This window comes from Podarcis raffonei, chromosome 7, assembly GCF_027172205.1.
Source record: "Podarcis raffonei isolate rPodRaf1 chromosome 7, rPodRaf1.pri, whole genome shotgun sequence".
Taxonomy (NCBI): domain Eukaryota; kingdom Metazoa; phylum Chordata; class Lepidosauria; order Squamata; family Lacertidae; genus Podarcis; species Podarcis raffonei.
Genome location: NC_070608.1, coordinates 18,891,969 through 18,907,791, shown reverse-complemented (window position 1 = coordinate 18,907,791; position 15,823 = coordinate 18,891,969). Strand labels below are relative to the sequence as shown.

The 15,823-nt window shown below is 40.9% G+C and overlaps 1 protein-coding gene across 4 annotated transcripts in view; it reads right to left on the bottom strand.

The window, feature by feature from the left end:
• Nucleotides 1-15,823, bottom strand: part of CSMD3 (CUB and Sushi multiple domains 3) — a 594,298-nt gene that overhangs the window by 58,224 nt on the left and 520,251 nt on the right. For 3 of the 4 annotated variants that reach the window (XM_053395417.1, XM_053395418.1, XM_053395419.1), the window contains 4 exons: nt 12,649-12,834; nt 7,943-8,116; nt 5,221-5,403; nt 2,187-2,363 (listed from right to left, as the gene is read on the bottom strand). In XM_053395417.1, the coding sequence (XP_053251392.1) occupies nt 2,187-2,363; nt 5,221-5,403; nt 7,943-8,116; nt 12,649-12,834 (720 nt within the window). Of the gene's footprint in view, nt 1-2,186; nt 2,364-5,220; nt 5,404-7,928; nt 8,117-12,648; nt 12,835-15,823 lie in introns of those variants that run through there. The other variant, XM_053395420.1, reaches the window with a different exon arrangement.

Genomic DNA, 15,823 nt, shown 5'->3' with positions numbered 1-15,823 from the left:
AGAAGTGGGGAGCATACAACACTATAGAAGCTCTGTTACACAGGACACATCATAACCAGGGGCGTAGCTAGCTGCTCTGGGACATGGAGGGGCATGGCGGGGCAACCTCCCCCATGGGATCGCCATGGCGATCCACGCAAGGGGCGATCCACACAGCGATGATCCGCCCAGGAGGGATTTTGTCACCCCCCTCTAGGATGACACCCGGGGCAGCCCGCCCCCACTGCCCCCTTCCTACATCCCTGATAACAACACACCTTGTAATTCATTGTTCAATGTTTCAGATCCAAGCTAGGTTTTTGCTTGCCCTTCAAAAAGCTACAATAAATAAGAATTATAATCCAGTTAAATTTTAAGGCAGCCTATCTGGAAAGAAAGTTTTGGGTTGACATGAATTTGGTGGCTGGAGAGTGACTAGTAACTGTTAAATTTTTTTTTTAAGCTGCAGTAAAGGACTAGTCAGGGCATATCCTATTTCTAGCTCACTTCATTTTCCAACTCTTGCTGCATAAAGTTTTCTTTGCTGTGCTGTCCCTAGAGGCTTCTATTGGCTGAAGTTCAACTTCAGGATTCTGCTAGAGACATCTGAGAATAGATTTCAAATATTTTCATTGCACCTAGAGCTTGAGAACAATATGTCAAAAATGCAGAAAAAGCAAATAGTCTTCCAAACATTGAATTTCCAGATTTCTTATTAAATAACATGTATAATGCATATTATTACTACTACCAGTAGTAGTATTTTGGTATATTTCAATGTTAAGACATATTTTGGTTGATGTTGTTCTTCAATATTTTATTAATTTATATATTATTAATACTGTTTTTCTGTGGTTGATATGACCATGATGGTCAAAACAGCAATGAACTAAATATATTAAAGAATATGATTTTGCCAAGAGGTGTTCTGTGATTTTCATTAAAGTTGCAAAATTTACATAAGGAAAACAAATGACGTACGGGGAGAAATACTGGGTTACATAAATTGTTAAAATAAATCTTGAAGGCAGCCCTTTACAACACTTATCAGGCAAACTGAATAAGATGGCAACTAAAATTTGTCAGCGTGCTTTTGCATATTTCTCCTAGTACACACATATTTGCATGTGATTTTGTATACACACATACTTTTTTGCACAGAAATTTGTAAGTTATTTTCTCCAGTTTATGTATTCATATGCATACTTTAGTACAGTGGTACCTCGGGTTAAGTACTGAATTCGTTCCGGAGGTCTGTACATAACCTGAAACTGTTCTTAACCTGAAGCACCACTTTAGCTAATGGGGCCTCCCACTGCTGCCGCGCCGCCGGAGCACGATTTCTGTTCTCATCCTGAAGCAACGTTCTTAACCTGAAGCACTATTTCTGGGTTAGCGGAGTCTGTAACCTGAAGTGTATGTAACCTGAAGCGTATGTAACCCGAGGTACCACTGTATATACATTTTTGCACATGTTACTTGGCTGGAGAGCTGCATTGCAAAGTTCAGAGAAGTGTGAATTTCGAAGGATGCCTATGTTTGGCTCACATATTCTTTGAGAAAGCAGACCTTTAAATGCACCTGAATCAAACTGGCCCCCCATCCCTACGTATGGCAACAAAGTTTTGCATGGGGGCTGCTTCAAAGGTCTGCACTCTTGAAAAACCCAACCCTTGTAGAGAAGGAACACTTTACCTTCCAGGGATGCAGTAGTTATGGTCCAGGAGAGCCCCTTGAGAGATGCCAGGGGGAGGGGGACTTTTGTCCCTCACAGTTGGCCATTTGCTTCAGCCTTGGCCAGCCACTGGGGGCAATGGGATACCCCCAAATTTTAAATTCAAACTGGCCTGTGGTGAACAGGGTGTGGGGCGGTGCTTCCATGGGAGACCTGAGGAACCAAGGCTTCACTATGGTCCACCACCGGGGTATTTAAGCTGGCTGCAGCAGCTGCCAGTAGCACAGTTGGGCAGTCGAATATTGGACAGGGAGGAGCAGTGAATAGGAGCCAGAAACAGAGAACCACACAAGACAAGTAGAACCCAGTTGGAGTAGGACTCAGGAGTGGAGAGCAACGTGGATGGAACCAGTGGCAGCAGAGGAAACAGCACAATTTGAAAAGCCCATCTCTTGCCCAGTCTACCATCACCCTGTTGTGACTTAGTTCATTATAAACTCGCAACATCTTAAATAATAAAAAGGGTACTTACTTGTGCAATTTGGCAAGGAGCCAGACCACGTTCCATTCGCAGTGCACTGTCTTACGGAAGGTCCAGACAATATATAGCCTTCCATGCAGGAATAAATTACAGAACTAGAGAATGTTGTACCATCTATTCGAAACACCTTCCCATTAGCTGTTGTCCCAGGATTACCACATTGGACAGCTAGAAATTCAAATGTGGGAAATGCAGGAATAAGGTGCAAGATGGCAGCAACAACAAACACTGAAGATCTACACCAGACATCCCCAAACTCAGCCCTCCAGCTGTTTTGGGACTACAGCTCCCATCATCCCTAGCTAACAGGACCAGTGGTCAAGGATGATGGGAACTGTAGTCCCAAAACAGCTGGAGGGGCGAGTTTGAGGATGTCTGATCTACACATTGTTCCAAATAATCAAATCAATCAATGAGCAATTAGAATAAACTGAACATAATTCAGTGTACATCCCCTGGCAATTAATCATCCTAGTCTTGCCTAGATATCCTTTGTTGCACTCTCAAACCTTCGTAGGTTTCACTTGAGGAGAAACTGCTACATCTGCATTGATGATTAGTTTTATTTGGAACCTGCTGGCAACATCCCAAAATCTCTTCTGCTGTGAGATTTCACAGATCCAACGAGGACTCTGTGACCTCCTTAGCAATTCCACAAGTGTTTCACCCGAGGAAGAGCTACCCCTTCACAAAATGCTGACACTTAAGCTTCAGATGAAATGTTGGTGAGAAGTGAGTGTTGGAGCACCTGCTTTGCAGGCCAAAGGTCTCATGTTCGCCCCGGGCTATCGTCGTCAAGTAGGAAACTTAATTCCTGAAGCCCTGGAGAGCTCCTGTTAATAAATGTAGACCACACTGAACTACAGGGGTCAGTGATATGAAATGGTATAAGGCAGATTCTTATATTTCTAAGGGAACCATATAAGGGAACTATAAGGGAACTATAATTATATATTTGTGTAGCATGTTGAGTAAACCAAATATTTGAATTTTTATTAGTTTTATCATTGTATCCAATTTTGCCATAGAATGTGTTCTCTGATATTTTGCAGCTCCTGAGAAAAATACTACTCTCAATGGTAATTACTCAGCACTGTAGCCTCTGGGCACAACAAAAGGCTATGAAAAATTAGGGTGCATTATACTAAAGGATACCTACTTCCCAGTGCTCCTCTCCTGCAAATAATTCTATTTAAATGTAATTAACCCACTCACATTATTCAGTTTTGATCAATGTTATTGGGAAAAGGAAGATCTCTTTCTTTTCTCTTTGCTTTTGTTGATAGAATTATTATATTTTATGACATCACAGCCGTCTTGAAAGTTCAATGCACAACATAAAATTTATGTCATGAAAAAGCAGGTCTCTTCTACTTTGTTTTCTTCATGGCATTTCAGTATTTTCAAATCATTTGAAGTGATCTAAGGTTATTGTCTTTTGTTTCTGCTAATGTTAACCTACAGCCCAGATGTAAATTAATATTGTATAGACAGTTCATTGATGTGATGATGTTACTGTTGCAAACTAAAACCGTTAACACTGACTCTGTTTTTCAACTCAATTTTGCAATCACATTCATGTATAGACAACCCTTTATTACTCTTGTCCTTAAGATTTCCATTGCTTTATGTGCCTATGCAGCAACCTAGAATGACAGAACAGTGTTATCTTCTTGTGTTATTATTTCAGATGGCATAAAAAAATGCATGGTATGAGTAAAGTTTTTCCCCCTTCCCTTTCTCATAATATTAGGGTTGTCATAGACCCAGAATTTCCCAGACACAGCCGGTATTCAGCCCTTGTAAACAGCGTCCGAGAGAAATTCGCTGAAATGTCCGGGAAAATCCAGATTGTGGCAGCTCATGTCGGTAGTGTAGATTTTGGCAAATTTCATATAAAATAGCTGAAAAACTCATTTTTTGAATATTTTTGTTGCTGGGGTTTTCACTTTTTGAAATACGGCAACCCTACATAACATTAGAACTCAGGGATATATCCAATGAGCAAAATGTTGGAAGGCAAATGAAAGTAAACTATGGAATTTGTTCCCTCAAGATGTAATGATGACTATCAATTTGGGTGGCTTTAAAAGAGGTCTAGACAAATTCATGGAGAATAAGGCTATCAAGGACCACTAGAAACCACAGCTTTGTTCTACCGCCTCTGCCAGAGGCAGTGTGCTTTTGTACACCAGTTGGGAATCAAAAGTGGATAAAGTGCCGCTGCACTCAGGTCAAGCTTGCAGGCCTCCCATAAGCATCTGGCTGACCACTGTGATAATAAGATGCTGGGACTGCATGAGGCATTGGCTCGACCCAGCAGGTTCTTGTTATGTTCATGCGGTGCAATGTTCATATGATGCTGCTCTGATCTGCAAGTCCTGTCCTTCAGCACTTGGTAGGAGTATATACATCAGATTCTGATTATTCTTGCATTGAAGTGGGTAACTTCAGACAAATTCAGGGCTTGTCAGCTAAAACATAATCTTCCCTAAGCACCCTGAACCAAACTGATTACAAGGGGAAAGCCGGCAGCAGCTCACGTGAATCTGGCTCAAGATATATCAGCCCAAAGGGATCAGGGTGAAAGTGCTTAAGATGGCCCAAATAGGGCAAGGGTACAGTGAGGCAGGGATAATACCCTGAGTGATAATGAGTGACTATTGATAGTACAAATTTCTATACCACCCTTCATTCAAGGACCACAGGGAGGTTTACAATAGAAAAACATAAAAAAATACATAACATAGTTACAAAAATCATTACTACCCCCCTCAATGGTTTATAAGGTCATGAGTTATTTAATTAATGAAAGGCTTGGAAGAAGTGGAATGTTTTTTATCTGGCACCTAAAGTTATGTAATGAAGACATCAGATGAGCATTCCACAAATTAATTCAAAGTATCTGGGCTTATTTAAAACAAAATGATCACTTAAGCTCTTTGACTTTCAAGCACTGTTGTGCTGAGCACATCTTTTTACTAATACTGGGTTGTATTATATTCCCATCATCAATGAGATTTACCTTTACATTCCGGCTGCTTTCCTGTCCAACTTCCATTTGCCAGACATGTTCTTTCCACCGATCCATGAAGGGTGTATCCGAGCTCACAAGAGAATTGCACAACACTTTTAATTCTAAAGTTGCTTTGTTCTCTAGAACCGTGACCTGGGATCCCAGGATCCCCACAGGATCCCGCATTGTCACCTAGAATTTGCGGTACAAAGATTATTTCAGAGGGAATACACAAAAAAGGTGATGTATTACACTGCTGCTTCTGTTTTCATAGCTGATATGGTAACTGAAACGGATGGGGGGGAAATCTAAGTACATAAGTATCCAAGTGGCATAACAATAGAAGACAATTTATAATCAATGCAAATATCAAAATACAGTTCACTTACATCTTACATGGGAGCTACATTCCAGGAATGGTGTGTAAAGCCATAATCATGTATAGTCAAAACTATTACCAGAACTGTTCCCACACGAGCAATATTACCTTCCAAAGCCAGTGTGCTGAATGGGCCTTACCCCAACCCTAAGCGAGCCAGACAGCTTAAAAGTTTTCTCTTTTTTTTGCACCGGGAAAGAGCTTTTAAGCTTTCCACTTTCTGTGCATTTAATTTGTGCTATTTCAATGGCTGGCCGCCAAGTGTATAAAGTTGAAATCATGCACGTTAAATGTACATCGCTTGAGAGTCATCTGTATACTGAAACAGTATGCAGAACCCGTACCCATTTAATGTGTTGTGATTTTATTCAGGGATTCTTGACAGCACATAATCGAGTTTGATAGAAATTTCAAGTGATTCATGGCCAATAATTTGCAGGACAGTCACTGTTCATCAATTTGCAATACATTAACGTGCATCACTCAAGTAAAGTATGCTATGCAATAGTCTTAAAAGAAAGAGTGAAGCGAAAGTTATCAGGATGCTTCAGTCAGGTGATCCATTAAAAATATAATACAGAAAAAGTGGGGAAATGGCTTTCTAAGCTCCAGTGAGATTCTGAGCATGAAAATCTTGCAAACACTCATACATACAAACAAACAAAAAAATATTGTCAGCAAATATTCACACACTTGCCAACATTTTCAATGGTATGGCAAAGGGTGCACTTCAGAGCTGAAGTCCAGGCTCCACAGCCAAGGTAGTCCCCCAAACGACCATCAAGAGAGGCAGGTTGCTGGTCATCAAAGGAACAAATGGTTCAATGCTGATCTTTTCACCATGTCAACAGTTTCCTGTCTGCACTGGGTCAGGGTGAGCTCTACATTGTATACCACCTCTTTACAATTACTACTATTACTGATCTTCCCAAACAACTGAGCAACTGCTCAGAATGTGAATAGGAGAAGGCAGGATTTTCTACCTATATAGTAATGCTGTCCACAGTGAAGCTATAGCAGAAGGAAAACTGGCTCAGTTACAGATCCAAAGGAGACCTCCGCGTAGTGGTCAGAAGGGTTATTGCCTGCCATGGAATCTCTGAAGTGATAATCAGTCATTTTACATTGCAAAACGTCTTCTTGCTAGTAATTTTTAATGAACAGATTTATGTCTTTTCACAGCTATGCTGTAGATCAAAGCACATAAAGGGAATATTTTAAAAGGACAACATAGGACTCTTGCTTTTCAGGGGCAGATATCCTATTATTTTGATCATAAAACAGAAATTTGAATTTAATGTGCAAAACACTCCCATCAAAATTTAATTATGAGTTTGAATTTCAGAAATTTTGATCATGCAGAACATCAATTAAATTTAATATTCCTTGAGTTTGGAAAATTAGTGGATCAAAATTACAGGATCAAGGCAGCATTTGGAAGTAAATTATTATTTTTTAAATATGTTAACAGAAATTATTGTATCTTGCTTTTGTGACATGATTAGTAGGGAAATGGCATGTCCAAATGAGCACATATAAGTCTGTGAAAATATGCTGAGTTCTAGAGGCTACTTTACAAGGTTAGATTCTCAGGAAGACAGGATGAAAGCATTACTGCCTTTGGAGCTTCCTTTCCATTTCAGTCTCTGGTGGGATGGTTGCTTGAGTGCCTTTGATGTTTTCTGCACCAAGTCTTTCCTATCCTGGATCAGATTCCTCCATCAGATTCCTCCTCCTGACAGTGGGGGGGGGGCTGGGTTCTTTGCCATTGCAGGGACCCTCCTGACTACACTATATATGTGCCATGCTCCACACATTGAGACACACTGCCCCTCTCTGCAGACCATCACAGTTCACTATAGCAGTCTTTGCCAACCCAGTGCCCCCCAGATAATTTGGACTATCACTCCCAAGCCATTTCAGCCAACATGGCCAATGTCATTGTCGACATTGCTCTATTAAGTATTAGTGGCAACCATCCCCTTATGTAAGTGGTTTAAACTTGTCACCATATTAGTCAAAAGCAAATCAAGACATTGATGCAGAAACACTTGATATGGAATTCAACACCCTTCTCAGTAATAGAATATAATTATTCATCACCAACTGGTCAACTGTCTTATTTCACTGACCATTTATTCTTCATGTTAAAGATAATTAGAAACTTTCCAGTTCTCCTCTCAGTATTCATTATATTCATATGGTGGAACTTAGCTTTGGCTGCAGCTATATCTTGTGACTGACATTTGGCTCTGATTTTCAATTTCCTGAAAGGCAAACAAGTTCCAGCCAAAACTAATACAAGCATAGAATTGGTTGCAAAAGCACATTCACATACTTCAAAAGTGGTACCTGAGCAATGAGGCATAGATCCACTCCAATGTCCATTCAATTGACATGTCCGAGATGACAGGCCTATTAGTGACCGTCTTCCTGTACAAGAGTACCGAACAGTAGATCCAAATGTGTATTTCTCTCCAGATAGGATCGCATTTGGAGGAATACCAGGATGCCCACAGTCAATCACTATGATGCATAAATATTGGAGATAAAAATTATGTTATAATCACCAACCTATGCAGTTCAATTTGCCTTCACCACTATTACTATATCTTGCAAGTTTGGGGCCATCATACAGCAAGATCAATGAAGATGAGCAGCTCAGGTTCTCTGGCTCAGCTACCTGATTCCTGGCCTACCCAGGCTCGGCTGGCATCAAGTCCCTAATGTGTTCAGCTGAGGATACAACAATGTAATAATTTGCACATCCCAGTTCAGCCAGGCCTCAGTCAGCTTTGCCAAACATGCTGTTAGTCCCCCAAAATGGGCATTATGGAGGTATGACAGTGGCAGGACCAGAGAGGAGCACTCAGAAATAATTCTCCTTGAAAAAAGAGCAGAAAGTTTGCGGAACATTTGTCAGTCTCTATGGAACTTATATGCAGTCTTCATCATGTGAAAGGCTGGACTGCATGAATCCCAAGATGGAATTAAGATTGCCAGAAGATATGCTCAGATATGCAGATGACACAACCTTGATGGCAGAAAGTGAGGAGGAATTAAAGAACCTTTTAATGAGGGTCAAAGAGGACAGCACAAAATATGGTTTGAAGCTCAACATAAAAAACCCCACTAAGATTATGGCCACTGGTGCCATTACCTCCTGGCAAATAGAAGGGGAAGAAATGGAGGCAGGGAGAGATTTTACTTTCTTGGGTTCCATGATCACCGCAGATTGTGACAGCAGTCACAAAATTAAAAGACGCATGCTTCTTGGGAAGAAGGCGATGACAAACCTAGACAGCATCTTAAAAAGCAAAGACATCACCTTGCCATCAAAGGTCTGTATAGTTAAAGCTATGGTTTTCCCAGTAGTGATGTATGGAAGTGAGAGCTGGACCATAAAGAAGGCTGACTGCCGAAAAATTGATGCTTTTGAATTATGGTGCTGGAGGAGACTCTGGAGAGTCCCATGGACTGCAAGAAGATCAAACCTCTCCATTCTGAAGGAAATCAGCCCTGAGTGCTAACTGGAAGTGCAGATCCTGAAGCTAAGGCTCCAATACTTTGGCCACCTCACGAGAAGAAAAGACTCCCTGGAAAAGACCCTGATGTTGGGGAAGATTGAGGCCACTAGGAGAAGGGGACGACAGAGGACGAGATGGTTGGACAGTGTTCCTGAAGCTACCAACATGAGTTTGACCAAACTGCGGGAGGCAGTGGAAGACAGGAGTGTCTGGCATGCTCTGGTCCATGGGGTCACAAAGAGTCGGACATGACTAAACGACTAAACAACAACAAACAATGGAATAATTATGATCAGCCACCAAACAAGCGCCTCTGTTCAGAACTATCTTTTCAGAAATGTACCAAAGTCACTTCAGTTGGGTTATTCTAGAAAACCTGGGTTTGCCACCAAGTATAGATTCAACAGGGAGACACATCCAGTCCTGGCTAATATTTGATACATCCTTGCAAAGACATGCCAGTCTCATTTGCATATTACATTTTTAGCTGTACATATGAATAAAACAAAAATGGACAATAAGGTCAGAATTGGCTCTGGGATTTTTCAACATGTTTCCTTCAAAACAGAGTTCACTTTTCTAATTTAGAAAAGGAAACCCAAAGGAAATCAGAATTTTCCATCCTAGATTCCACCAATGTGTGGTTTTGTTTGCAATTTCACATGCAATCTGCTATCAACCTCTGGATGCAACCATGCAGAAAATTTAAAACAGATTTAAAGGAACATAATATAAAGGCAAGAAAGCAGTTTCCTGCATGTCATGCTGATTGATTATTTCTTTTCTTGGCTCTTAAATGCACCTGAATCCAATTCTGCTGGAGACGGAATATTATATATTTTGCAAAAGTGAGCAGGAATGGAAGTAACCTAGCTGTGTGTGGAAGAAATACATTGTAAAACTGGGCAACACTGCTTTTTCTTTAGCATTCAAGGGCCTTTGGCAAAGTGCTTATATATACATATTGTAAGTAATGAGTGAGCCCTACAAAACTAATGACAATGCTTAACTGTTTAGGCCAACAGGCACCTATTCAACGAGAACAAAAGAAATAAGAGTACAGATCCCTTACTCCATTGTGTAGAACATTATCCACACTGATAATGGATGCCTTGGAAAAGAAATTGCTTCCTCCATCCGCCCACCCACCCATAGTACTGAAAAGGAGCAAAAAAAGGTTGTCAAGATAAGCTAGGAGACACAATTTTAAAGCAATATTTAATTGAATTTGGCTTTGTGTGTCAGGCTACAAGCTTTTCACAGATTATCAGTAATATACAAGAGAAATTTTGCTGCCAGAAAGTAAAAAAAAGGGGGGGGGGGAACTACTGAAAGATAGGGGCCATTAAACGTAGACCACTAACACACTTAAGGAAAACGTAAAACTTTGCCCTGGGGCAAATACATTCTTCTGAATACATTATATATGAATATGTTATATTATAAGAATTTGAATGCTACAGCTTGTAATTAAGTATATAGTAAAAGCAAAAGTCACTGAGCTGTTTCGATGTCCCCACTAACTTCTAGATCTCTATTCTCACTAAATCTGAAAAAAATGTTCAAGGGCTCCCTAGCATTTATAGCATTTAAAGAAAAAAGTGAAAGAAGGTCTAGTAACTAATAAATTGAAATTATAATATTTGAAATAAATTGATGATAACAATACCCTTTTATTTCCATGTGGTTTTTGTTTGTTTGTTTTTGCTAATTACTTGAGGAGGACTCAATAGGTAGCAGTTATAAACGCAGCAGGAACCATTGGGCTATTGGTCCCAAGGAATGAGATATCCCCCAAAATTAAAATGGCTTTTAATATAAAACCTTTTGAGTTACAATAAAACCTATTAACAAAAGAGGACTTTCACATCTCATTCCGGCTTGATATATCATAGACTGCTTCATTAGATTCAATATCTTTGCACCATGGTGCCGGATATGCTTAAGACGGCCCTGACTTCACCCCAAAGTTCTGAACAACTGCTCTGAATTTAAATGGCTAAATTTAGACGGTAAACAGCATTGGAGACAATACTATACCCTGTGGTACAGCACAGTATAATGGCTATGAAGCCAAAACAGTTCCCCAGTGCTCCTCTCTGCATATGACTCTGTAAGTAGGAGTGGGACCAATACTCATCTCACAGAGCTGGATCAGGAGAATACCATGACCAATGACATCAAAAGCCACTGAGAATAATAATGTATAATCATGTTATTAGTTCCTTGAGGGGAGGGATGGTTTGACCACAGTGGTTCAGACAATGGTAACTTCAAGCTTGGATTACCACAAAACTGCCTATATGGGGCTTGTACTTGATGTTGTTGTTGCTTAGTCGTTTAGTCGTGTCCGACTCTTCACGACCCCATGGACCAGAGCACGCCAGGTACTCCTGTCTACCACTGCCTCCCGCAGTTTGGTCAAACTCATGCTAGTAGCTTCGAGAATACTGTCCAACCATCTTGTCCTCTGTTGTCCCCTTCTCCTTGTGCCCTCAATCTTTCCCAACATCTGTGTCTTTCCCAGGGAGTCTTCTCTTCTCATGAGGTGGCTAAAGTATTGGAGCCTCAGCTTCAGGATCTTCCTTCCAGCGAGTACTCAGGGCTGATTTCCTTAAGAATGGATAGGTTTGATCTTCTTGCAGTCCATAGGACTCTCAAGAGTCCATGGGACTCTCAATAATTCAAAAGCATCAATTCTTCGGCCTTCTTTATGGTCCAGCTCTCACTTCCATACATCACTGCTGGGAATACCATAGCTTTAACTATACGGACCTTTGTTCGCAAGGTGATGTCTCTGCTTTTTAAGATGCTGCAATTACTGTGGAATGTTGCATCATAATTGCTAATAGGAAATGCTTTTACAAGTGCCACATAATATTCATTTTGCTTTTGCAAGGAATTGATCCTACCCATCATTATGTAGGGTCCTTCACTGTGTTATTTTTGGCTAAAAACTCTTCTCCTCCCTCCAGTAAAGCCTACCAAATAATGTAATTTTAAAATGTAATATTGTTATGTATAATTGTTTTAAAACCCATTTCTATTTTTATATTGATAAATTTTATGTCAATATGTTTTAATGCTTAATTCTATTCATATTTTAATGACTATTTTATATTGTTTTATATAAACCACTTGGAGGTTTTCGTAGACTAAGTGGTAAATCTTGTCAAATAAAATAAATAAAATAGATTTGAGCAGCAAAGATTGTATTGGACTGTATAAACAGAGAATGGAAAATATAATCATTTAAGGAATGGATAAGAAAACTATGCAGTAATGTGAAATAAACAAGCAACAAATTCAAGAACACAGACAATAATTAGACACCTTTTATTCAAAACCGATGACCTTTCATGTTCACTGTAAAAGGAAATTGGCTGTGGATATGCTCAGAAATAATGTGTATGTACAATGAATTTGCAAACAAAACAATAATAAGCAAACAAACTTCAGAAAGGTAACTAAGGCTGCAGTCTGCTAATAATAATTTACTATGAATAATGATATTTATTCTAAGATACTTACTAATGCATTCTGGCAAAGGTTTATCCCAGTGACCATTTGGCTGGCAGACTAAAACTGAAGATCCAAATAAAAAATATCCAGGGTTACAATCATAAAAGACAACTGTGCCATAGGTGAAATTCCCATGTTCAATTTTGCTTTCTCGTATGGAATTTGCAGGGATTCCCGGATCAGAACAGTTGACCACTAAACAGAAAACAGAAAACATTTCATTTATTTACTTCATAAAATGGATATACTGCTTGATTATAAACAAACAAACAAAATGCCCCCCCCCCAAAAAAACTAATTATGTGTGAATTTTTACATTTTTAAAATGTGCAAGTTTCCCACAGGTCTTCTGGTGAAAAATAATATGCAGAGAATAAAACGAATAACAGTGTAAGCAGCAATTTGCACAAAGCTATTCTTTAAACCAAGGGACGCGGGTGGCGCTGTGGGTAAAAGCCTCAGCGCCTAGGGCTTCCTGATCGAAAGGTCGGCGGTTCGAATCCCCGCGGCGGGGTGCGCTCCCGCTGCTCGGTCCCAGTGCCTGCCAACCTAGCAGTTCGAAAGCACCCCTGGGTGCAAGTAGATAAATAGGGACTGCTTACCAGCAGGAAGGTAAACGCCGTTCCGTGTGCTGCGCTGGCTCGCCAGATGCAGCTTGTCATGCTGGCCACGTGACCCGGAAGTGTCTCCGGACAGCGCTGGCCCCCGGCCTCTTGAGTGAGATGGGCGCACAACCCCAGAGTCTGTCAAGACTGGCCCGTACGGGCAGGGGTACCTTTACCTTTACCTTTATTCTTTAAACCAGTAATAAAAATAGGCATAGGCACAGGCAGAATGCTGCCCTCACTTTATGGTAGCTATTTTTTGTATAGTTTGCCAACTCTCAATCCATGGTTAAAAAAATAATAACCACAAACAAAGAATCGCTGCCAAGCATAAACCAGCCAGAGGGCCTTCTCGGTAGTGGCGCCCACCCTGTGGAACGCCCTCCCATCAGATGTCAAGGAAATAAGCAGCTATCTTATCTTTAAAAGACATCTGAAGGCAGCTCTGCTTAGGGAAGTTTTTAATATTTAATGCTGTATTGTTTTTAGCACTCGATTGGGAGCCGCTAAGAGTGGCTAGGGAAACTCAGCCAGATGGGCAGGGTATAAATAAATTATTATTAGTATTATAAACATGAAAGATACTCTCTTCAATTCTAGATCCCTATAAGGCTTATGTCCCACAGCTACTTGGGAGCCCGGTTCTATATCAGAACCCGTTCTCACTTCTAGGACTGAGGTTTTCAACCTTTTTGAGTCTATGGCTCCCTTGACGAACTACATGCTTTCTGCGGCACCCAGTTATGTCACTGCCTGTAGAGCTAGCAGCCTCTCACGCTTTTTCAAACACCCTCCCTTGTGGACTGTTCCCTCAGCATCCTCTCCTCTCCCCTCTCCTTGGGAGTCCTCTGGGCAGCCACTGCTGCCACCCCTAGTCTCTGAGCTGCCACCCCCCACCCCAAAGGGAGGTGCCTCCTCACACTGCCCCACAGAGGCCTGGGACTTGTCTGTCCATTCCCAACAGCAAGGGCTGGCAGACGGGCTGGCTGGGCTCCCTCACCCGCTTGCTTGCTTGCTTGCTTGCTTACTCCATTTCTGCCTCAGCTCCTGTCAACCAGCCCCACTGACCACCTCCAGAGGCACCATTCACCTGCGGAGCTTGAAGCCAGGGCTGCTGTAACAAACAGCTGTGCAAGCCTTGGGAGGCAGAGACGCGAGAGGGCATCAGAGGAGAGAAGGAAGGAAGGAGGGACAGAGGTCAGTGTTGCCCGCGGCACCCCTGACCATCATTCAAGGCACCCCAGGGTGCCATGACACACTGGTTGAAAACCACTGCTCTAGGGGGTATGCTTCCATCCACACACTCCCAATAACATAATTGCAACATTCATGTTGTTGCACAACCTCAACTCCTAATAAATAACCAATCAGCACAGGTGGTAGACCCAAATATACACTTCATATCCAAGGTGGTCCTGAAGGTCATCACAAACTCAAGTTGTGGCAGGATTTTCTTCTCCACCTCAGGAAATTATGGTAAAATGTGTACGTTTTGCAGGATGTTGTTTGGCGCTAAAACACAGCACTTAATCAGTGGGCTGCCTCCAGTGAACTATCTATCAGTTCTTCAGCTTGTGGGGTGGGGATATGATATTATTTATAAACTGAAAAGGGGGAGAAATGAGGAAATGAAAATCAAGGAAAATAAAGATGTGTGTCAGAAACAACTAGAATGCTATAAAGGAGAAATGGAGCAAAATGGTGGGTTATACCACAGCCTTGAGCATGATTTTCTTTTGGGTGTGTGTGTGTAGTTCTATGAGTAATTTTTCTCATTATGAATGCTGCTATGTATTTTCCTGTGCCTGTGACAGGAACTTACTAGAGGGGATACATTAGTTTAACTTGATATGAAACAACTTGCAAGCTTGCAGTTAGTTGAAAAGTTTACCAGTTTCTACCAGGCAACAGCAAGTCTTGATTAATTTTAACATTAATCGATGTAAATGTCATAGTCTTCAAAGTGAGAACACGGCTTTTGTTTTTTCCCTTGGGGGAAAAACAACTCCAAAGGATATGGATTTGATGCTCATTATCAACTAGGTTGTCCAAACCTACTTTAAAAATATGGCAAAAAATTTCAAGGCTATCTAAGCATTCCAAAAGCATGTGCAGTCAAATCAGCACACACCTTGTGCCTCTGACCATTTAGGGCAAAAATGTTTATAATATTATATGCTATTGTCCACTGCTCCAAAGTAAGTAATCATTGCTAGGTAAACCAAAACCCTATGAGTTTGATGAGGTCAAACAAATGAAGCACCTGTAAGATAAACTTTCTGAAGGGCTTGGCATTTCAGCTATAGCTCCCAGCAGAAAAGGTGAAACACAATCACCCTTTTTGAGATAAAGTAAAATGAATGAAAATACCATTTAAATGGCTTTACATTCTGTGCCCCCTTAAAACTCACCTACAGGGCCTGTCTGATGGACAAAAATAGGATCTTTTGGGAATTATGTTATATTTGAAGCTGAGAAAAGTATTTTAAACCCTAAAAGGCTTTCTGCCCATCTCAAATCACAGCCCTCCCCCTCAAATGGTGCATAATACAGACACAGACTTGGACATCATCCTTGTG